Genomic DNA, 24,113 nt, shown 5'->3' with positions numbered 1-24,113 from the left:
ATAATTTCAACCTCCCTGAACAGCTCCTGAGTTTGGGGCAGGGTGACAACAGACCATTCGGGGGACTCAGGTTTCTTCAGGGTCAGTTCCTTGTCCTCCTTGTACCTTTGGACCCCAACAGCGAGCCCCCAATGCCAAGCCTGCCCTAAAAGTGGACTGGGGACTTCTGCTCAGCAAAAACGGGCAGGCTTGGTGGAGAGGTGGTGTGAGAAATAAGGCAACCAGGCTTGTGTGGTCTGGAACTGCCCGCAGACGGGGGAGGCAGTGTGGTTCTGGCCTGGGGTCCTGGGGGAAGATCTAAAGGAAGGATCACTCTTCCTCTGCTCCAGGGCAGTGCAGCCTTTGGAGGGGAACCTGGTGACCTTCCTTCAGACTCCCAGTGTCTTGCACACAGCAGGTGCTCAAAACTTACTTAAATGAATGAATCCTACAGCAGAGCCACAAGGGACCACAGAATCTCTTGGGTCCAGTGCCTCCTAGCCTTACCCACTCACCCTGGCCGGCAAGAGCTAGAGGGTTCTGGACCCTCCAACCTACCCTCCGAGGGAGGGTCCAACATACCCTCCCAGGAATCAGGGTGGACTTGGGACGAGTTCTCAGCCAGCACAGCCTGGCTCTCTACCCTATGGACCAGTGGCCCAGCACTCTCCTCTTACAGATGCTGAGACTGAGGTCCAGAGCGGCTGACCAGCTAGCTCCAGGTGTAGGGGACTTGCTGAGTCAGAACTCAAGCTTCCTGGGTCCCCACCCACTGTCCTTTCCATCAAACTGCAGTGATGTAGGCTCAGAAAGGCCGCTTCTGCCCACTTCCCTTGTGCACCCCAGATGCTCCATGCCTGGAAACATGGCCCAGCTCAGACACTTACTCTGTCCACTGCCTCTGCCTGCCTTCCAGAGGGCCAGCTGGCTAGGAGAGGGACCTCTCCAGTGCCCATGTCTTCTAGCCTCTCTGCAAGGAGCTAAATGCAAGCATTGGCCTGCTTTCCTAGGCTTGGTCCCCAGTGTCTGGCTCAGAGATTGCTCTGAGAGCAGAGAGGAGGAAGGTGATGAAAGGTGGCCAAGACTGGGGCAGAGCCCCCACCCCAACTGTCCTGAAGGCTCTGCCTTGCCCTGGAGAGCTACAGGTACTGGCAGCCTGGGATCAGATGGGGAAGACCAGTGGATCCCTCTGGGGTCCAGCAGGGAGGATCCTGGAGCTTCCCACAGAGCAGAGAAGAGAGTGGGGTCTCACTGGGAGAAGCCATTTCTGGCATAAGGAGGAGTCCCAAGGGCTCCCAAAGCAGAGGCAGGATCTGCTACCTCTGGGTGAGAGGTGCAGTAGGAACGCACAACCAGGACTCCTTGGTCTGCCGGAAGGGAAGGAGGAAGTGTGGATTGTGCCATGGGAGAGAGAAAGTATAGACCCAAGCCCAGGTCCTGCCCTTGAGCCTCGCTACACAGCTTTGTGGTCCAGAAAGCAGACGGAAGGTGTTTGCTGCCATTTCTCCAGAACATGCCCTGGAGGCGCTCCCCTGTTCCTTCCACAGCTCCAAGGGTTTGAGAAAGCTCCCAGTAGTGAGTCCTCTGGGACTCACATTATTGGCACCATTTCCCACAATGCTGTGCAAAGACCAGGGACTTGTGTTGCTGCCACGACAGATACTGGGGGTCAGATGAAGGAATTCTCATTCCTTTTGAGACTCTGGGCCTCAGGGAGAATATGTATAGGCCCTACAGTCCTGGGACCCTGGGTCTGGGGTTACTCTGGAGCCACTCCCAGTGTGGTCTTCTTGCCACCAAAAACATTCCACGGCTACCACAACATTCAGGTCACCTCTGGACACTTAATTCCACTGTACGCTGCTCCCCGAAACTGACTCATCTTTCACCTCCCACGGGTGGTACTGGCAGGTGCTGGCTCCTCCAGACCCACCTCCCATGAGGGTCCTAGGAAATGGCTTCCAAGGGCCCTCTCATTGCCCTCTTCCCTGAATAATGGTCCAGTGTGCATTCAGACATTCAGGTCTATGCTGTCCCAGTGCAGACAGGAAAGGCTACCGGGAGCCCCCGCAAAGCACAGCACAGAGATACGCTTCTAGCCTTGGGTGCAAGGGAGGCGGGGTGATGTCATCACTCTGATTTCTGTGTCCACAGTGACATTAGTTGAGGCCAAGCCCCAAAGCACTTGCCTGCATAGGCTGCTGAGCATGTCGTTTGGCTGTGAGGTGGGTGTGAGGAAGAACACGGACAGAACCACTGTCCTCAGGCATATCCCACCAAACCCACACACCATCCCTCAACCAGACAGACGACGATGACGACGACGACGGAACAGACACTGTGGGGTCTACTTACGCCAGCGGCGATGCCCTGCCAAGCAGAAGAAAGCCCAGCAGTGAGTGTGTGTCCATCAGGGGATGGCAGAGGGGCGGCGCACACGCAAGGGAGCAGGGTTAGGGTCAGAAATGAGTTACGGGAGTGGGGCAGATAAAGGAGGAAGAGAAAGAGACAAAAAGAAAACTGTCAGTGAGGAAGGAATCGTGGGCATTAACAGCAGAAACGGAGCACCTTATGGCACAGAGGGCTAGCTCTTACCCACCGGTACCATGGTAGCATCAGCCCGGCAGGACCAAGTTAGAAGGAAGGGGAAAGCATGTTGCTTCCCAGGCACACAAGGGAAGGGAAAGGGAGGGAGGGGAGGGGAGAGGAGGAAGGTAGGGGAGGTACTCTGAGAAGCCTGGATTAGATCAATGGTGCATCACGTTAAAATAAATCATGGGTGCCCTAGTGGTAAAACCAAATGAGAGCAGTCTTTTTCCCAAGGTGCAGAAAATATAAACTTAGCGAAGAGTGGTTCTTCCATTATTTTCCACTGAACTTCCCTTTGGTGACGTTTGCGACGTTACCGCTTTTAAGAGCACAGCAAGGACACACATGGCAAACAAATGTTAACAGGAAATCCCTGTTAACTTTTTGGCTTAGTTGAGCAGCCTTGTTTTCCTGGGTACATATGAGCTAATGGTTGTGTTTTTAAAACTTGCGTGGTCATAGTTTCTGCTTTGAATGGTGGGATTAAATAAATCAGCACTGTCCAGAGTTGTGCAAAAGAGCGATAGCTCTGAGCCTGGCTGGTTTCAGACTCATGGCTCCAGGGCAAGGAACCTCTGCCCCCTGGTGGTGGCCCAAAGGAAGCACTGTGTCTCTCTGGGGGGGTCCCCAGACCCCCACACAACACTCCATCCTTTTGGCCCCTGGAGCCTGCCCTTATAATGTGTACGTAGGTCATGGCCGCAAGGGCTGGATTCTGCCAAGGTCAAACACTATAGGAGTTATCTGGGACTTTCAAACCACTTTACCTCTCTGACAACATCTGTTTTTCCTAGCTTCAGAAAAAAAGTACAACCGTCGTTTTAAGATTTCTTGCCTTGAGGTCTGTGAGTTCGAGCCCCACGTCGGGCCCTGTGCTGACAGCTCAGAGCCTGGAGCCTGCTTCAGATTCTGTGTCTCCCTCTCTCTCTCTGCCCCTCTCCTGCTCGTACTCTGTCTCTCTCACTCTCAAAAATAAATAAATGTTTATTTTTTTAATTAAAATTTTTAATTAAAAAAAAAGATTAAAATTTTTTAATTAAAAAAAGAAAAGATTTCTTGCCTTGAGTTGGTTGAGATCCTGACTTGGGGATAAGATGTTGCCCAAAGAGATCATCAGTCAATTCTGAAAGTCAACAGCAATGATATTCTCAAATAGAAAACAGTGTGCATGTGTGTGTGTGTGAGAGAGAGAGAGAGAGAGAGAGAGAGAGACAGACAGACAGGGAGCAGATAAAGAGAGAGAAAGAAACAGAGACAGAGAGGAAGGCAGAGATAAAGAGATAGAGACACACACACAGAAAAAGACAGATACAGGGAGAGAAAGACACTAAAAGAGACAGAGAAAGAAAGAGACTTTCTTATTAATGTTTGCACTATTAGCAGTTTTTTCCACAAATGATTTTCAGCCAACTCTTTCCCTATTCAACACTCAAGTTCCTCAACCATTGCTAACAGGCAAATTCCAGGAAACAAGGATGTCCTAAATCCCATTGCCCTGAGACTGGGCTTCCCTGGAACAAACGGGAGGGCCTGGGTGCTTCCCAGGCTCTGCAGTGGGGCTGACTGCCAACAGCACCTTGGATGGTTGGTCCAGAGGCCCCTTCCCAAACAAGAAACCTGGTCACATATTTGCATTGCTCTCATCATTGGAAGAACGCAGCAACTTCCCCCAAAGAATGGCTTAGTTTGTGAGAAGACTGGTTTATCCAGAATGTGGCCCAGGATTCCAGAAGTCTCTTTCTAAACTGACCCCCTTGTGGAGCCTGGGAAAATGCAGAAGCTTTGAAAAGCACCCGGAGCAACCACCATATTCTTCAATCCTCCACCCTTCTAAAGCTGACTGTGAGACTGATTCTGAAGAGAGAACACCGTGTTCTGGAAGGGCCCTGGCAAAGGCTGGCTCCCTTCGAACAGCTGTGCCCTGAGAGGCCCAAGGCGAGGGAGGAAAGCTGGTCCCGATGCCTAAAGTCTCTGATGGCGCCCGGCAGCCTGGTACCTTGGCCTCCACTAGTGAGGAGGCCCAGCCAGTGGTGTAGGCGGTGAACGATGAGCAACTGTGGAGGAGGGGAGGCGCTTACCCACTGAAGTCACTGCCCTGGGCCTGGGCCTGTCCAGCAATGGCGTCCATGATGGCATCCTGGGAGTACATGCTGATGGGTGTGTTGTACTGCGCATGGATGATGGTGGCCTTGCCGCCCAGCCCCTTCACCTCGATGGGCTTGTGGGTGGACAGGGCAGAGTCCTTCAAGGCACTGGGGTTGAACCGTTCCTGGTAGTCGGCGCTGGGGGAGGGCAGCAGGGGGAGCAGAGGAAGAAGAGGAAGGGAGGTAGAAGGAGAAAAGGGCAACAGGTGGTGTTACACAGGAGTCAAGGTGAGGGCTGGTGGTGGAGAGACCTCCCAAGGCCTGATCCCAGGTAAGTTACCCAAGCCCCCTGAACTGCGGACAGCTGGGTCTGGTAGGGAAAATCCTCAGGACCCTCCCCAAAGCCCTTTGCAGAAGGTTTTCCTTGCCCATTTTGGCTTTCCCAGGTCCTGGGAGGTCTCGGCTCAGCCTGAGCCACTTCTCAGGGTCAGCAGGGGGCGCCAGGCATTGAAAGCTCTCTCACCACATCAGCAAGGAAGCAGAGACAAAAGGGGTCGGGGGTAGGCGACAGGAGCTGGGCCACGCGTGAAAGGCAGCGGCAGCCCAAGCAGGGTCCAGAATGCCCCAAAGGCGAAAAGCAGCCCCACTGGGCACCCATGGGGATTCTGAGTAAGGTTTCTCCACGAAGGGGCTCGTCCTGCTGGCTACCCTCTCGGTTGCCCAGGGCTCTGCTCCTCCAGATGCTTCAGTGCAAGTGCTTCTTCCTTGGAACAGGACTCAGTCTGTTCAGTCCCCCTCTAGTCCAACTAGCTGTGTGGCCGCCAGTCTCTGCCAATCGAGGCTTTTCCCTCCAACAGATGAACACACTCCTGGGGCAAAGAAGGTCAGGCGCAGCCCTTCTGCGAGTCCCGTCAGGACAGAACTGTCTTCAGGTTCACGTGGAACCCAGCATCAGCTCGGCACACGCTCCACCCCCCGCCCCCCGCCCCCCTGAGCCGGCCTGCTGGTCTTAAGCAGCTGCAGCAGGAAATGGGGAACGGAAAGGGCACATCAGACAGAGCCCTAGCACCCCTCCCCGAGGCCTCCACTCCACACTTGCAGCTCCACACGCATGCAGGCTCGCTCAGGGACGCGAATGCACCCCCACTCACACATGCACACGCATGTACCCATGCCGACACAGGCGCACGCTGTCCAGGCTAACTGACACGCGGACGCATGCGAGGACAGGCACACAAGCGCACGCGCATGCTTTCCTTTGATACTAACTTGGCTGGAGAGTTGACTACCACCTGGGGAGGAGAGAAAGAGCAAAGAAGACAGGGCTATCAGCATGAGGTCCTGCCAGGGGCTCTGAGCGCGGGGACCATCCTCAGACCGGCCATCGTGGGGGCCGCGCCAGCCCTGACTGGCATTGGGTGAGGAGAGTGCCAAGGAGAGGTGGCAGAGCTCAGAGTCAGGGTCATGGCCTATGAGTCTGGGTCAGAGGTGCTGATGGCAGTGTTTCCCCCTCAGCAGGTTCACAGCACCTGAAGCTCCGCCAGGGATAAGAGTTTTCTAGTCCATCTTCGTGGATGCTTGCGTACCATGTATGTGACTCCGCCACATACAGCCTGGCTGGAGAGCCCAAGAGAGGAAGATGGAGAGGGAGACAGGACCAGCTGTGACTGCTCCAGGCAGAGTCAAGGCCGGACGTGCCTCCCGGCCAGACAGCAGCTCTGGACTTGCCCTTGATTAATGGGGACCAGCTCTGGGAGTTCTGTTCCCTGAGCAGGACTGGCAGTATGGGGGGGTTATCCACAACCCCCCTGCCCCGGGATGTACTCTCCCTCCCAGAGGAGGGGCAGGCAGTCCTGGCCCCTAAAGGCCCTGTGCAAGGTCACCGAGGCAGGATGGAGGAACGCGAAGGCTCAGGAGAAGTACGGGTCCAAGGCTAATTACAGGTAGGGCCCCAGCCAAGGCAGCTTGGACACAAGATGAACCCCACCCTCACTTTTGTCTAGAGCGAGCCTCCTGGAGCATCATCTCCTTGGGGCAGGCGTTGCCTGCATTAGGTTTCCTTAAATGCAAATTCCTTGCAGGGCCGACCCTGACAGCACCAATGGCCCCGTCAGAAGAGGGGAAAGAGTGCAGAGAGGGGTGTACCTGCCCCCAAACACTGCCGCCATCCCAGATCTGACCACTCCGGGCTCTGGCTGCCAGAACCTGGGCCCCAACTTGCCTGACCCCAGTCATTCCTTGGCCACCACTCAGGGGAGCCAGGCCAAAGCCAGAGGGCCTCTAGCCCCAGGCCCTACACTGTCTCAGAACTGATAAAATTCCCTCTGTCCTCTAGCTTCAAATAGCAGCGAGAGGAGCTATATTAGGAAAGGTCTTCTATCCCTTCTCCATTTCTGGCCAGTGCCGACAGCAGCAGGGTCAGCTCTTGCCCTGGCCAGCCCAGTGCCCCCTGCAGAGGGCAGTGTTGGCCTGGAGGCACAGGGTGGGGGCGGGGGGCAGCACGTGTCAATTAGTCTGGGTGTGCTGCCTCTGCCCTTCCCTGTCCCGGCAACTGGTAGCTGGCACCTTCTTTGGCATTGACTCCCACCCCCTGCTTCGCTTCCTCCTGAAGATTTGGGGGCTGAGAGGCCTGCAGCAGACAGCTCAGAGAGGAGCCAGCACCCAGGTCTTGGGGAGAATAAATCAAAGATGTAAGACCTGCCCAGGGGCCCTTGCATTTAGTGACTTGTGGGATACTGCCCTTCAGGGCCAGCTCACAGAGGATGAGAAGGCGGGCGGGGTGGGGGTGGGGGGGTGGCGCTGCAGGGATGCTCCAGCCCAGCCTTTGTTCTCTCCACTCCTGCCAAGAGGATTCAAGCTGCCAAGAAATCACATCACAAGCTGCCCAGAGAGGAGGGGAAGGAGCTTCCTTTTGGAGCCAGGCAGGACAGAGTTCAAATCCTGACCCTGCATCTTCTTAGCACTGTGACTCTGCACTGTTCCCCACCCGCCTCAGCCTCAGTGTCCTCATTCGCAAAATCGAGATGGTGGTGCCCACCGTATGGGCGAGCTGTGCGGATTAAACAGAATCCTGAGTGTAAAGCCCTCAGCACGGGTTTGGGGTGCAACGGATGGATGTGAGGATTAGCATTTGCCAACCCTGTCACTTTCGAGCACTCAGACACTCAGCAAAGGTGGTGGCTTCAGCCCATCAGAGGCTGGCTTGGCTAGCCCAGGTCATAGGCTCCACCCTTCCAGCCAGCACTGCCCAGAGACCACGGCGTCAGCCTCTACTGTGGATGAAACACTGCACTCCTTCCCCTAGTCTGTCTACCTTGGAGAAACTGTTGACCTGCTGTTCAAGTAACAATTTAACCCTTGTCAGGTTCTACACCAACAGGAAAGCACCACTGGAGCCATGGGAAGCAGGGGTGGGACTGGCCTTTGACTTTCCTGGGCAGCTAGTTAGGTCCCTACCACCAGGAGTCATGCTGACCTGGGTACCAGCCCCATCTGCCACTCATGAGCTGTGTGTGACCTTGAGCAGATTACCCACTCTGGCCTTCTATTTTCCAGCTATAAAATGGGGAGGGGTGCCTGGGTGGCTCAGTCAGTTAAGCGTCTGACTTTGGCTCAGGTCATGATCTCATGGTTCGTGAGTTTGAGCCCCGCGTAGGGCTCTGTGCTGACAGCTCAGAGCCTGGAGCCCGTTTCAGATTCTGTGTCTCGCTCTCTCTCTGCCCCTCCCTTGCTCATGCTCTGTCTCTCTCTGCCTCAAAAATAAATAAAACATTAAAAAAAAATTTTAAATGGGGAAAGTGATACCCAACTCTGAATTTGCTGAGAGAGTGTGTTACATAAAGCACAAGACTGCCTTAGGGCTCCAAGTCCAGACTGAGGGCTCAGTAAGGGGAGACATTACTGTCACTGATGGTGGCCCTCATGAAGGTCTTAATCTGTCAGAGGCTGACTTCCCTGCCAGGAGCCAATCCTAGAGAGGACCAGAGAAAGCTACCAGAAGGACGCCATTTCTACTCTGCCATTCCTTGAGTTTTCTGGCAGAAGCCCCTTGCTGGAAAAAGCCCAGGGGTTTATGACTTTGCCAGTTTGGTCCAAGGAAGCCTGGATCCAGGTGCCCGGCCTGTGAAACATCCAAGGCCAGCTTCACTCAGGATCCCAGGAAGAGCTGAAGGGTATGGGGAAACTGGGAAATGGAGAGGAGCAGTGAACTGGTGGGGCACAGGTATCTTCTGTAGCAAGAGCAGTGGGAGGGCATGGGCGTGGGTCAGACTGACTCGGGTTCTAATTCTGACTCACAAGGGCAACAGCTGTGTGACTTCAGGTAGCACACGGCAAGTGTTCCAGAACAGAGCTCAGTGCTGCGCATGTGGGGTCTCTTTCCATCCTCTCAGTAACCCTGAGACATGGACAGGCTCATGTCCCTGTACAGAGGAGGAGCCCTGAACCCCTAAGCACTGGGCCCTATCGCCTTGCCTCAGCCTGCTCTGCCTCTAGAGCAGGAGAAGACAATTATACCGAACGCACGGGCAAAGTTAGAATGAGATATAACAAACATGAAGGGCTTAGAAGCTAGGATGTGCTCAGCTTGGGGGCTCCCTCCCCTCGGCCTCTCTGTGATGCCCACCCGGACTGTAGGTTCTTTTAGCTGCTACACTTGCAGAGTCCATCGGCTAGAGCTTAGGGGGTGGAAAGTAGGCTACTATTCTCCTGCACAGCCCCTTTCTCCTCCCGGTCCTGCTTCCTTGCCTTGTTCTATGGAGCGTCAGTCCTACAAGCCCCTGACACTCACTCCATCGCTGAATCTTCTGCACCCAGCTCAAGTGCTCCCTTCTCCAGGCAGCCTGCCCAGACCACTCCCAGCCTTAAGGAACTTGCCTTCCCACCTCTCTAGTTCTTCCCTGCTCCTGCCTCAGGGCTCCTAGAGGCCACCAGCCTGAGGCTTGCTCCAGAGTTCCTAGAGGGAGCAGGCTTCATCCCATCCTGGGAAACCAGCTGGTGTGAACGTTTTGAGAGTCAGTGTCTCACATTCGGGCTTTGCTCAGCCACTTAGAAGCTGGACAGCTGGACTTCGACTTAACCTTCTCTGAGCCTCAGTTCCCCCCTCTGCAGGAGCCAACACGTCACGCCAGGCTGTGTAAAGCAATGACACATCCAGCTCATGGCAAATATACCAACAGCATCATTACTTGTATCGCTCTCAGCTTGTGCCGCCTCATGAGCCGATTGAGGCCAGCTCCTCGCTCTGACCGCCCGGCCAGGCCTCTGTGAGCACTGAGGACCCCGGTGGCCCCAGACCACCAGCGGAGAGCTGCGCACCCGTTACCTACCCTCCTGGGAGTCCAGCACCTGAGGCCTTCCCTCGGAGGCTCATCTGATACATCTGAGCCATCTCCCTCAGGGTCTCTGCCGAGTACAGGCCAATGGGGTTGTTATACTGCCTTGGCTGGCTCGAGCCCTGTGGGACTTTTGGGCTGAGTGAGTCCAGGGCTCCCTCCAGGCTGGCCTTGGCCCGTGGGCTGCCCCATGGAGGGCCGGGGTCAGAGGCCTCTGTGTGTGAGGAGAAGACGGAGGTCTGGGAGAAGGAGGAGCTAAAGGTCTGCCTGAGCTCCGGGGTGCCTGTGGTGCCCGGGCTGGCCCTCGCCTCAGGGTTGGGGCTGAGCGCTGCCAGGCTGCCGTTCGTGTCCCGAGCAGGGTCCTGGCACAGGGCAGCACCATGCAGGGGAGAGAGAAGAGAGCAGTTAGAGGCCACACGTGTCCCAGTGCGTCTGCATGGACCTGAAACAGAGGTGTTAGTGCGAGCGCCCAGCAGCCTACCACCCCGCAGCCTGCAGCCCGCTGCACAGAGCTCAAGAGGGGCCGCCCAGACTCCTGAAACGGAAGCGTTTGGCTGAGGGGAGGGAGGGGAGGGAGGGAGGGAGGCATACAGTCCCTGGCCCTGAGGCTAACACCCACTTGGACAAAGTGCAAGCCCCACACAGAAGGCCAGGCCAAGCCAGCCTGCTTACAGGGCTGGAGGAAAGGGGGGGTGGGTCTCTGCTGGTTGGGGCAACTCCCTCCATCCTCTGTCTGCTCCCTGTTCCCCTGAGTGGAAGAATCTGGTGGTGCTTCCTGGCCTCCTGGTGGCGGTGGGCAGAGCCTGGCCTGCTCCATTGACCCCATGTTGAAATGCCCCCACATGGCCAGTGAGAGGGCCCCCAGGGCTGGCGGTGGACAGGCAGGGTGGAGGTGCAGGAGGGTATCCGGGGGCTGACATTTGGTTCCCACAGGCCACCTCTGCCACTTTTCCCAAGCAGCCCTCTGCTCACTTCCCCAATCTGTCACCCACCCCAAACTCTGGGTTAGCCTCTTCCTGTCCTCTCCCCCAACCCTGCCTATTGCCCACTCTGCCCCACTGGACAGACAGGGGTCAGTCTGAGGTCATTCAGGGATGGGTGGGGAGTGGGTCCCTGCAGGACGGGTGAGGCGGGCCTCTCGTGCTCTGGGCCAAGTCGCTTGGGCCCAAGGGGTTTATCTGCTTACAGGGAGCTGGGAAGGGGTGGCAGGCACGGTGGTGAGGTGTGCCCACCTTGTACCCGCTGTTTGGCTACCACTAGCACTTCTGAGTGGGCTAATGGGGCGTGTAGTCAGGAGGGCAAATGGAAACCAGAAACAGAGATCCTATGTCAGAGGAGAAGCTCTGAGGGGCAGCAGGTCCCTTCAAGCCTGGAGTGGCTGACTCAGACTGGGGCCTCTAGCATCATGCCCCAGTCATCCCCCCTCCCAGCACCCTCAGGAGAATGAGGGTCCGAGCCTCCCGGACACTTGTCCCCACCTAGTTGGGAGGATGATCCCTCTCCTGCGAACACCACTTCCTAAGCTGGTTTCCCACCGGCCCAGCCACGAGATCCCGGGGTGTTGGCTAGCGCCCTCACACTCGGTAGCTTGGTATTTCATGGGGGCTCGGATGCCTCTCCCTGGAGGCCTGCCCCGCCTCCCTCAGGGTCAGCCATGGCAGGGGCATGGGTAGGGCAGGGCTGATCCTACCACCTTGCCCCCGTGGGGCAAGGGTCAGGCAGGCAGATCAGGGGCTCCACCACGGGACCACAGCGGAGAGTGGAGCCTGCCGCTGCCAGTCAGCACCTACCTTCTGGTGGGGGATCACCGGCAGAGGGGACTGGACCGGGGGTGCTGTTGTGGAGATGGGGACGGGGCGCTTCGACCTGGAAAAACCAGAAAGGGCACCAAGTGAAGACAATTGCTGCTAGGACCAGAACCAGGAGCTCCTGCCAGGGCAGAGTTGGTGACAGGAGAGGTCAGAGAGCCTGAGGACACGCCATGAACCGGGTGACCCCAGAAAGGCACTGGGCCCGACCGGGTTGGAGAAATCATGGCCATTAAGCACTTTGCACCCATGAGTCTCTGTTAGGTCCTTGGGAGGCCGTCTGGGGTGAAGAGAAGGCAGGGAAGACCCTGACTTTCAGGCCTGACTGCCCAAATGCTGGCAGCAGTGTGACCACCCCGACCGCACCCTCAAACCTCATCTGTGAAGTGAGGCACAGGTGTGGCAGGTGTTTGATGGTGGCTCGGGCCTGTCCTTCTGGTCCAGAGGCTGTCCTTACTTTCCTGTGCAGTCCTGTAGCACAGGTTGGGCCCATGTGACTGCTGTCAGACAGCCCTTCTCTCGAGCCCCTGATGCCCACACCCCAGGCTCCACCCCCTGGCTCTGGAGAGCTCCCACCTACTTCTGCAGCGTGAGACTCAGGTTGTAGCTGGCAGACTTGATCTTGTTCTGGGCTTCCAGGTGGGTCATGGTGTCTGTGTTGATGCCGTCAATGGCCACCACGAGGTCACCCTGGCTGAGCTGGGACTGGGCGGCCTTGCTGCCCGGTGTGATCTGAGAGAATTGACAGATGGGGGATGAACATACAAAGGGTGGGCCTGAGGATGGGCCAGTCCTCGGGGAAGAGTCGCCTGGGATCATGCAGTAGAGGCCCGCCATTTCCTCTTTCACCCACTGCTCACCAAGCCTGATTCCTCTTCCTGGCACACGGCCACCTCATTTCCTAGTGCTCTGTGTCTGAATGCAACCATGATACTAGCTCGGGCTAGGGGAATGTGGGTGGAAGCAACGTATGACACTTCTAGGCCTGCCCCCAGCAACCATGCTTCCCATCCTGCACTCTCTCTGCTTGTCAATTGATTGGATGCAGAGGACCCAGAAGAGGACAGCTGAGCCACCAACAGAGGGACCTGAATCCTAGAGTCACTGCTGGGAGGAGACATCGTTAAGAAATACTGCATCGGATGTTGCATGAGTGAGAAATAAGCTTCTGCTATTCTAAGCCATTGAGATTTGGGGGCTGTTTGTTACACCAGTTAGCCTACTATAACATCTGTATCCTCAAAACCCATGGAGCACTTTGCAGGCTCCAGGAGAGAGGGTATATGTAAGAGCTAAGATTGAGCATCACCACAGAGACTCTGCCAGGTGAGTAGGCAAGACAAATGCACCCTCACAAAAGCATCCCAGGGCAAGTGCCTAGTGCTACCGTGGCAGGAAGGCAGAGAGCTGGGAAAGTCATCAGCTCAGCCTGGGGAAGCAAGATCAGTTGGGACATGGGGCAGGGTCCAGTGCACTGTGGTTGGCTTCACACTTCCAGAAAGGTGGGGGGTGGGGAGTGCAGGTATGGGGCCCACATTCCAAATCCTGCACACTCATGACATCACAGAATGTTAGAGTCTGGGGGACCCTACCCCACATGGCATGATCATACAGAATGTGATAGCTGCTACACACCAAGAATACCCAATCTGATGTCAGGAAGGCCACACTCTCAGTGTGGGACATCCTGTGGGATGTCACGATGGCTCAGACTATACTCCCAAAGACATCGTGCACAAAGCCAAATTCTGCCTGCCTGGCCCTCAGTACTAGCACGCTGAATTTGGTCGTGGTCTCCCCTGCAGTGATGTCACTGGAAATGCAAATTCTGGAGGGCCTAGGTGTATAACTTGATGGCTGGCCCCTAGGGACATTACATGGAATGTGATCAAGCTCCACTTCTAAAGCTGTCTCATAGAATGACATGGAGACTGGCTTTACCCCAACTACCCTCCCCCCATGACACCACATGAAATACCATGCAAGCCCTACCCTCTACTGATAACACAAAGAATGACTTTATGACTTGATCCCCATGACATCATGTGGAGGCCCCCCCCCAATGACATCATGTGGAATGCCATAAAGGCCTCGCCCCCAGTGACATCATAGGAAAGAGGAGCCTCTGGGAGCCACCCCCCACCAAGTTGTAACTAGAGGATATCCCTTGGCTTTTCTTCCACAACATGCCCACCAGCCAGCTTTCTTTCCTGGCTTCTCTGGGCACACCCCAGTTACTTCCGTGTCTATACCCCAGGGACAAGGCTGGCTTCTAATGCTGGCAGAAGCTACTTTCTGGCCCCGGCCTGGGGGACCATCCTAGAAGGAGTCCAGAAAGGACCTAGGGAAAGTCCCACACCCTGGGTGCCAGGTCTGGGTGGGCCTCTGGCCAGGCCCTGGGCTCCCAGAGATGGAGGGAAGCCTCCTACCAGGCCCTTCACAAGGAACTTTTATCCAAACCAGGGCCACCTGCAGTCACCAGTCTCCAGCCCATTCCCAAGTGAGCTCTACAGGGCAGGCCAGGAAGCGCGTGTGCTAACCTGGTGATAGCAGGGAGAGCAGGTGAGCCCCCACTGTGGACCCACTCTTTCAGCCCCAGGGATTGTACTACTTTCTTAAACACTGACCACCCTATGCCCAGAGTAGCCTCCCCTCACCCCCAAATCTGCCGAGATGAGGCAAGGATAGTAGAGAAACAACCCATAGACTGCCAGGAAGCCATGTTGTCTGGTTTGCAAAGTCCAGCCTGCCTTCCTGGCTCCCACTGGGGTATCTTGGAACCACTTGGGCTTTCTGAAAATACACATCCCATATCCCAAAATTCATGGCTGCAGGGAGCCTCTACTGATGACAGGAATATGTTGTTGCCTTTGATTTGGGTTGAACAAAGGGTAAAAAACAACAGAGCAAAAGAAAACACTTTCTAGGCTAAGAGGGGACTCCTGAGAGCAAGCTGAGTTGCCCAGCTGGGCCCATCTGCAGAAAATCACCTTTATGTACACCTTTGGGCTTCACGTTCAGGTCAATGCTATCCCAGACACTTTTTTTTATAGACATCTGAAGAGTTCTACAGTGAGCACCCACGTAGCCACCACTGAGGTTCTACCTTAGCATTTGTTCAAGTTGCTGTGTCACATGTCAGTCCCCCTGACAATCCATCAGTCCATCTTAGCTGGGAAGCATTTCAGAGAAAATAGCAGTTACCAGTGTGTCTCCATTCAGGGTGAATTGTGCAATGCCTCTGTTGTCCTAGTGGACTGCCCACAGGGATCCCCCACAGCAGGACACCTCCACACCAGGGCTCCCCTACAGTAGAACACCCCACACCAGAGCTCCCCTACAGCAAGACACGCCCATACCAGGGCTCCCCCAGATGCTTCTCACCATCTACAGAGAAGGGGGCCATTACTCTGCAGCAAGGAACTCCCAGGTCGGGCCACTACAGACCCCGAGACAGAAGGGCAAGCCTCATGCCTGTAGAGATGATGCCTGCCAGGGAAGACCGGAGCTGTGTCCAGAAGCTCATGGAAGCAGGTGTGAGCAAGGACACCAGAATGACATCCAAGAGCTGCTGGGGCCAGATCGGCCAGGACAAGCCGTAGGACTATCTGGAATGCCCTCCCTTCAGAGTTGCCCTCAGGACATCTGTCACCCTCGGGCGTGGGGTAACACCATACCTTCCTACCGCCATCCTCTTGCCTGGTCCTGCCTGACTCCCCTTCGTCCTCAGGTATAGACTGAGGTGATTCTTGTTCCCTGGGAAATGTTCAGTCTCCCCAGGGCCTGGTCAGTAGCCAAACTTCCTGAGGGGAGCGCCGAGCTGGCTCCTGTCTGCCCTGGCGCCTCTCTTCCTGCACCTGTGTCTGCTCATCAGGGCTCAGCTGGCCTGGCTTTTGGCTGCCCTGAGCAGGGCCCATGACCCCTGGGGTTGATGGGGTGGAGGGTGCTGTAATTCTCTGCTAGGTGGGCGATCTTCTGGCTCTGCCTGGGTCTCCTGAGAAGAGGCAGGGACCCTAAGGAAGTCACCCCTGCTCTGCCCAAGGGCCATCAGATCCCCACGCCCTTCTTAGGAGCAGCTTGCCCTGCAAAAGGGTGGGGCCACCCTGGGACCCTCGCCTGGAGTCCGGGGCTCATGAAGCCTGCAGTCCAGGCACGGTGTGCCCCGTGTAGCTCTTGTCTGACTCTGCCCCTCTCTCTTCGATCCTTGTCCTACAAAGGACCCAAAGCCACTACATCCTCGGAGGATTTTTTTTTTCTTTGAAGTCTTTCTATCCTCTTTTGAGCATTTGAAAAACTCTTCATAACCACTGTTTCGTCCCCATTCCACTTTTTCAGTCATCCCCAATCACCAGCTACCTCTCAAGTAAGGGCCCAGCTGTGGGCCAAGCTCCAGGAGCACCAGCCTGTCTCAAAAGCTCCTTAGGACAGGCTTTAGGTGGTTGGGGGCCAAAATTGCCCCCAGGCTCACCTCACGGGAGCCCTTCCTCTTTGTTGGGCTGTGGTTTAGGGCACCTGACAGGGGACACAGGGCTAGCTGGTGCCAGGGAGCAACTGTGGCCTCTGCAACTGTGGGTGCCTTGAGGAGAGGCAGTAAAGCAGAGAGCACAGACTGGTCTGAGCCAGACCTCAGGGTACGGAGCAGCCTCCACGCCCTCTGTGTAAAGACACAAATAATGCCTTTCGCCCAGGATTTCTGTGAGGATTACATTTTTAAATAGGTTATTCTGTAGGGGCACCTGGGTGGCTCAGTTGGTTAGGCATCCAACTTCGGCTTAGGTCATGATCTCATAGCTCATGAGTTCGAGCCCTGCGTTGGGCTCTGTGCTGACAGCTCAGAACCTGGAGCCTGCTTCAGATTCTGTGTCTCCCTCTCTCTCTGCCCCTCCCCCCTGCTCATGTTCTGACTCTGTCTCAAAAATAAATAAACATTAAAAAAAATTAAGCAGGTTATCCTGTAAGGAGGTGCAGAGCTAAGAAAGTTTCAGGGAAGCTCCCAATGGAGGGGGTACGGGGCTGGCCCCTAACCCCTATCCCCCAAGGGTGCCAGAGGGGTGGAGGCTGGGAAGTTGCCTCCTTGGTCCCCACAGGGAAATAAGATCTGGGGCTGGCAGAGAGTGGCGTGTAAGGGGCCAGCCCCAACTGACCAGTCCTGAGCCAGCCTGCTGTCCCTAGAGGGGCCTGAGCATCAGCTGGAAGAGTGGAAGTTCTGTCCACAGTCCCAGGGAAGCAAGGCGCTGGCCAGGGCTCAGGCACATACATGTAAGGTTTTAATTTCCCTAGCTCCCTGGCAGCAGAGGGGTAGCTGGGCTCTGCAGAAGTGCTCAGCCATCACTCTCAGTGCTCAAAACCAGACAGGCGCCTGCCTTCTTTCCCTCTAAATACGTACGCTTGCCCCCCGACCAGCCCCTGCCAGTGTAGGTGTGGCAGGGGCTGGAGGGGAGGGCAAGGGTATGTAGTAGATGCTGTGTACTGTGCAACTTCCAGCATCTCCTCCCAACCGACCCAGGCTGACCACCCCAGGAGATTTCCCATGGAGCTCGAAGTACATTTACCATTATGTGATCAAATTACTGTCACGCCATGCTCTGCTCCCTTCCCATCTGGCCTCCCCTGGGGCATCGCTCCATCCTTCATCCCCTAGCTGGAAGCTTCTGTCTCCCCATGACCCCGCTCCCCAACTACACCCTGGCTGATAGACAAGCCAGAGTCTTGTCTATGCTCAAAAAGCCTCTCCTTGCCCAGAGAAGATTTGTAGGGCAGTGAAAATATTTTCTATGATACTACATGGTGGATCCATGTCATTATACCTTGGTCCAAACCCATAGAATGCACAACACCAAGAGTGAACCCAGATGTAGACTACGGACTCCGGGTGATAATGATGTGCCAATATAGGTTTATCGTGTGTAACAAATGTGTCACACAGATGGGGGATATTGATAACAGGGGGAGGCTATGCATGTGTGGGGCTGGGGGTATGTGGGAATACGCTGTACCTTCCACTCAATTTTGCTGTGAACCTAAAACTACTCTTAAAAAAGTAAGTCCTGGGGCGCCTGGGTGGCTCAGTCGGCTAAGCGTCCGACTTCGGCTCAGGTCACCATCTCGCGGTCCGTGAGTTCGAGCCCCGCGTCGGGCTCTGTGCTGACAGCCTGGAGCCTGTTTCGGATTCTGTGTCTCCCTCTCTCTGACCCTCCCCCGTTCATGCTCTGTCTCTCTCTGTCTCAAAAATAAATAAACATTAAAAAAAAATTTTTTTTTTTAAAAAGTAAGTCTTGGGGCACCTGGGTGGCTCAGTCAGTTAAGCATCTGACTTCACGTCAGGTCACAATCTCATGGTTTGTGAGTTCGAGCCCCGCATCAGGCTCTGAGCTGTCAGCACAGAGCCTGAAGCCTGGAGACTGCTTCGGATTCTGTGTCTCCCTCACTCTCTGCCCCTACCCCCGGTACTCTGTCTCTCTCTCTCTCAAAAATAATAAATAAACACTAAAAAAAATTAATTCTTTTGGGGCACCTGGGTGGCTCAGTTGGTTATGTATGTGACTCTTGGTTTCAGCTCAGGTCATGATCTCACAGTTCATGAGTTTGAGCCCCACATCTGGCTCTATGCTGTCAGCATGGAGCCTCCTTGGGACTCTCTTTCTCTCTCCCTCCCTCTCTGCCCCCCACCCCACTTGCATGCTCTCTCTAAATACATACATACATACATACATATTTTTTAAAGATTAAGTCTTTTAGGGTGCCTGGGTGGCTCAGTCAGTTAAGTGGCTGACTTTGGCTCAGGTCATGATTTCACAGTTCATGGGTTCAAGCCCTGCATAGGGCTCTGTGCTGACAGCTCAGAGCCTGGAATCTGCTTCGGATTCTGTGTCTCCCTCTCTCTCTGCCCCTCCCCCGCTTGCTTTCTGTCTCTCTCTTTTTCTCAAAAATAAACATTAAAAATATTTTAAAGGGGCGCCTGGGTGGCTCAGTCAGTTAAGCGTCCGACTTCGGCTCAGGTCATGATCTCATGGTCCGTGAGTTCGAGCCCCGCGTCGGGCTCTGTGCCGACAGCTCAGAGCCTGGAGCCTGCTTTGGATTCTGTATCTCCCTCTCTCTCTGACCCTCCCCCCTTTCATGCTCTGTCTCTCTCTGTCTCAAAAATAAATAAACATTAAAAAAAATTAAAAAAAAATATTTTAAAAATTTAGGGGCACCTGGGTGGCTCAGTCAGTTAAGCATCCGACTTCGGCCCAGGTTGTGATCTCGTGGTTATGAATTCGAGCCCCACATCGGGCTCTGTGCTGACAGCTCAGAGCCTGGAACCTGCTTCGGATTCTGTGTCTTCCTGTCTCTCTGCCCCTGCCCTGCTTGCATTCTCTCTGTCTCTCAAAAAAAAAAAAAAAAAAAAAATTAAAAAGAAGTTAAGTCTTTAAAAAACGGATCTCCCTGCCTTAGTTGCTCCAACCAGCTCCTGTCATGTCTCTCCTTTCCTTCACCTTCAGGCTTCTCCAAGAATGACCAGCAGGTCCTGCCTCTGACTGTCTCCCATCCCTCTCACACCCAGCCATCTAGCATCAGCCCCCACCACTCCACACATGCAAGTGACCTCCCTGTACCCAAAACCAGGAGTCACTGGTCCTCTCTCTTGCGGCTCACACCCTTCCCTGCAGGACCTTCTGAGTCTCTCTCTTCTTCTCCTCTTTTCCCACAGTTCTCTCCTGGATGTCCTAGGTGTCACTCTCAGTGGACCCCAGACAACACTAGGGCATGGTAAAGTCCACTTCATGCCTCTTAGGATGGTCCCAGCATAGAGGTGTTTCCTGGCTCCAAAGAGGTGGAGAAGCTGTGTTTGGGAATGTGAGGGCCTCCGGTGAGGGGGCCTTTGAAATCATGGACAGTCTCTGGATGATGGGGGACCGTGCAGAGAGGGACGGAGAGTCAGGGAACTGGGGACACATCTCCCAGGTGGGAGGGCTGCCCCAGGGGGACCTAGCAGGCATTACTCAGGAAGCCCGGCCTTCCTCACACTTGCTGCTGTCCTACAGTGGCTTAAGCCTGAGGAGCCCCGGGGGCTGTCCATGAAGTTGCCCTTGTCCTAGGTCCTGGCCCAAGGCTTTGGAGGGTCTGCTCCTCAGGGCCCAGCCAGCTTCATGCCCATTCCCTTCAGGGCCCTCACAGAGTCAAAGACATCTCTGAGTACCTGGGAGGGAAGCAGGGCCTGGGCACCTCCAAGAATGCATTCCCCAGCCGTGGGCCTCTGTCCGGTTATCTTCCCTATTCCTTCATCTGGGAAGGCCCCGGCCAGCCGCCCAGCAGCCCTCCGGAGGCTTGCCTGACCTTCAGGGTGGCTATAAACAGCACAGCCTGTCAGCACTGCTAGGCGCTGCCCAAGAAACAGCAACTATGGCCTCGAAATTCCAGGAATTGCCGGCACAGTTGCCCCAGAATAGTCTCAGCCTGTCCCCCTCCCCCTCCCAGGGGACCCTCCGTCCTCTGCGTCCCCACTGTAGCTAGAAGATCTGACAAATACTGGAACCAAAAACAGCAAAGAAACAAAGGCTTCTGGGCTGGTGCCCCAGGAGAGCCTGCTAGGCCGAGCGAATAAGGCTGTAAGAGATAGAGGCCTTGGTGCAGAGAGCCGGGCATCCTTCCCCCCTCCCCCCACCGGGGTCCAGGTTCAGCCCCACGGTTCCCCCATCCTCACCACCACCTCAGTGGAACAACAGGTGCACAGAATTTTATAACTGTGAGCAGCAGAGCCAGACAAAAACACACACTTCTTCAGTAGAGTCAAGGGCTGCACGACGCACCAAGGACAAGGCCCCAGACCACAGCCTCTGCCTCTGCCCCAGCTCTTGGACCAGAATGGGCTGAGCCTTTGGAGCTGCTCCTTAGCGGCTGCTCCCACCCCTCCCCCACTTCCTGGAGAATTGGCTGCGGCTGGATGGAGGGGCGGGGGAGAGGGGAGCTCATGTTGCAGGCCCAGCCGCACCTGTCCAGGATAAATAAAGGCATTTCCCCTCCACCCTCCCATTCTCCCTCCTGAACCCACTTCTCTGTGGATCCTCAGAAGGGAGACCGGGCGAGGGAGGGGGGCTGCTACAGCCCCAAGGTTGATTCTGGTGGGCAGGGTCGGGTGGGGACTGGAGGTACCACCCAGCGTGAGGGTGGCAGCCTTCTTCCAGGAGGAGCAGCCTGTGTCTACAGCTGACAGGGAACAGGCCCCATTCAGTACTTTGTTACTAATCCCCAGCCAAAGGGCTGAGCGGCAGGCCAGGGAGTTAGGGGTTCCTAAGGTCACAAGAGCTCCTGAGCAAATCGAGCCTCGGTTTGCCCCGTTCTGAAGTGAGACGGTAATCGCAGGCCCGCCTGCCCAACCACCTCTCTCAGGACCGCAGTCCAGGTGCCCAGGGCTGTCGGCCCTGCCGAGAATGAGCGAGCCCTGCCTTTGCTGCCCCCATCCCTACTCTGCTGCAATACGCCACCACTGCCCTGTTGCAAAGGCTCAGGCCAGGACACTGGAGCATCCGCTGGCGCTGCGTCCCACTGGGGAATAAGTTCCTGGTCCAGAAGGGCCTTGAGAGCCCCAGCAGGAAATACCACAGCCCTGGTGGGAGTGTCTTGGGCCCTGCCTGGCCAGTAGCACTGAGCCTGGGATGCCCAAGCCCAGGATATCAGTGGCCCACCCGAGAAATTTGTGAAGAGGTTCTAAGCCCTGGGGAGGATCCAGCATCCATCCCAGCCTGTTCCCAGCCTTGATGACTTGGGGCATGGCTCTGAAGGAGGCTGAGAGGCCATTGTACCTATCCCCCGATGCCCTGCATGAGCAGCGGGTTCTATTTTTAAAGGTCCCCCTAGTCATTGGCTCCATGACATCCCAATACACCCTTTCCCTGCAGTGAGGACATTCTTCCTGCTGTCTAGCTTAAGGCCTCTGTGCTGCAATATAAGCCCTGGGCTGGCTGAGGCCAGGTGGTACATAGATCCTGGGTGAGGTCATTGACTATCCTGGGTGCCACTGCGACAGGAGGCTAATTTCCACCCGCAGGGATGGGGCAGGGAGCACCAGCATGAGGCCTGGAGGACTGTAGGGCTGGGGGAGATGTGGGCTCAGTCTGAGGCATGGGAGGCCTGTGGATCCATGACAGTGAGGGTAGATGACCCCTCCTTGGACATACAGGAAACCTGTAACCACCTGAGAGCAGTGCAGGGTCCAGTGGGGGAGGGGCCATGTCCACTGGGACTCAAATGCCCATGTATCACCCCATCATCAGGCAGGGTGTCCAAGGCTCTGGGTGTCCTTTTGGTACTGCACCCTGCGGTTTCCGGGACAGTGGGTCTGAAGGGGTGGGGACTCAGGTCAGATGAACAAGATCTCCGGCAGGATGGAGAACATGGCCATTTCCTGGGACCAGAGCTGGTCCAGTGCCCCCCGCTGGAGGAGTGTGGCTTTTATAGCTATTATGAAGTTCCTATGTCACCCCTGAATGGGGCTTCTTCTTCGCATCCCCCCCAAATACCCACACCAAGTTCCACAAACAGGATCGCTCCTCCATGGGGGCACTGTCTCCCTGTCCCCTCTACCAAGCACTGACTGCCCACCTCAGTGCCTCCCTTCCCGCCCCCACCCTCCACCCCCAGAACCACAGCAGAGCTCTGCTGCCCTGAGAAGACACTGCCTCCCTGTCCCCCGGTGGGCAGCAGTCCCAGCTCCCTGGCCCATGCATCACCCTCCAGTGACAGCCTGGAACCTCAGCCTGCCCCCTCGTGCCCACACCAGCAGCACAGGAGCTCAGCCTCAGCCCTACCCCATCAGGCAGGGCTTGCCTTTGCCCTCCCACATCTCACAGTCCACCCTGAGCCTCAGGGCCTTCAGACTCGCTGGAGAGAGGGTCTGAGACTCGCAGCTCAGCCAGACTCGCTGGAGAGTCCTTTGACAAGTGTTGCCTGAATGCTTACTGTGTTCTAGACACTGGTACAGGTGCTGGGAACACAGCAGTGGTTAAAACAAAGACAGATTCTCCCAAGCAGATCTAGCTTATCGCCTCTCTGGACTTGAGTGTTCCTGGCTAGGCAGTAGAGCTACTCAGACAATCTCCAGTGATCTGTGACATCCCCAGCAAGTTGTTCCCTGACCACAGACACTCCAGAACACGTGGACCATTTGCCCAGGTGAGCATGAGGAATAAAATGTCAAACAGGTAGGCAGAGCAGCTGTGGCTGAATGGGTAAGGGCCCGGCCAGGTGAGGGAGGAAACCAGTAGGAGATCCCCAGCAGGCCCAGGAAAGGGGGTAGAGATGAGGCTGTTACCTGGGGCCTGGGATGAAGGGGATGCTGGAGCCCAGTTACCAGCCTAGCCTAGCCCTGAACCCCAAGGGCAGGGCAGCTGAAGTCACCAGTCTGCCCACCTATCTATGTGCTGGCCTGTCACCTGCCCTCTCCATGCTAGGAGTGCTCTCTCCCCATAGCAGCTGCCCCCTTCCGTGGAGATGGTCCAGGCTGGGGAGCACCTTGAGCCCACCCTCCCCAGGGAAGGGCTTAGGAAGGCACTATACTCTGTTCACCAGCCTGCCTACCCAGCGAACTTGGCCTTTCCTTCTTGGCTCAAAACACCCACCACTTGCCCATGTTTCACACTCACAACAGGTTGGCGAGCTCAGGTAGACAACAGCTATGGCCAAAACCAAGGGCCTGTGGCCGGCAGTATCCAGTTGGAGCCGGTCCCAGCCCCAAGTCTGGGGATGGGACATGCTCTGCTCTCCGAGAGCCTCAGGGAGGACAACAGAGGGATGCGCACACCCTCCTCAGAGTGTGCCCCGCCCCTGTGGGTGTCAGGCTGTGTGGGCAGTGCACACTCACCCGGGAGATAGTGAGCGGCATGTTGAAGTCCTTGCCCCCCTGGAGACGGAAGCCCCAGGGCCCAGGCCCGGTCAGGGTCACGCTGTAAGACATGCTGGTGCTGACAGCAGCAGCCTCTGTGAACAAGAGAAGAGAAGAATGAGAGGGCCCTCACGCACCCACCTCCCAGCCTATACCTGGGCCCCTACCCCCGACCCCCAGCCTTGCCTGCTCCGTCCCTTGCTGCCTGGCCAGGCTGTGTGGAGCTCCTGAGAGGCTCCTAAGAATAGCCGGGAACGAATGCCATCGACACTGATATCTGCCCTCTGCTGCGCCCATAAATGGACTGTAACCCTACACTCTGCCCGCCCGCAGCCTCCCACCGTGACTCACACGGCTAATATTGCCCCTGGGGAGGGGTGTCCAGCACCCAGCACCCCCCAAGGGGCAGGATGGGGGACTGGCCAGGTTAGTGATAATGCTCTCTCCTCCTTGCTCC

General features: G+C 56.0%; 1 protein-coding gene across 10 annotated transcripts in view; it reads right to left on the bottom strand.

Annotated features, from left to right (window-relative positions):
* LDB3 (LIM domain binding 3) overlaps window positions 1–23,791 on the bottom strand; it is a 63,636-nt gene extending 39,845 nt beyond the window's left edge. For 2 of the 10 annotated variants that reach the window (XM_019444814.2, XM_019444817.2), the window contains exons 1-6: window positions 23,636–23,791; window positions 12,374–12,525; window positions 11,776–11,851; window positions 5,922–5,944; window positions 4,647–4,850; window positions 2,335–2,349 (exon numbers count right to left, since the gene is read on the bottom strand). In XM_019444814.2, the coding sequence (XP_019300359.2) occupies window positions 2,335–2,349; window positions 4,647–4,850; window positions 5,922–5,944; window positions 11,776–11,851; window positions 12,374–12,525; window positions 23,636–23,728 (563 nt within the window). In that variant the 5' untranslated portion in view covers window positions 23,729–23,791. Of the gene's footprint in view, window positions 1–2,334; window positions 2,350–4,646; window positions 4,851–5,921; window positions 5,945–9,979; window positions 10,348–11,775; window positions 11,852–12,373; window positions 12,526–23,635 lie in introns of all 10 variants that reach the window. The other 8 variants (XM_019444813.2, XM_053909661.1, XM_019444819.2 and 5 more) reach the window with 7 other exon arrangements.
* Window positions 23,792–24,113: the final 322 nt, after the last annotated feature.

Source organism: Panthera pardus, unplaced genomic scaffold (genome assembly GCF_024362965.1).
Source record: "Panthera pardus isolate Hobbes unplaced genomic scaffold, ASM2436296v1 HiC_scaffold_22, whole genome shotgun sequence".
NCBI lineage: Eukaryota > Metazoa > Chordata > Mammalia > Carnivora > Felidae > Panthera > Panthera pardus.
This window is presented reverse-complemented; position numbering and strand designations above follow the sequence as displayed.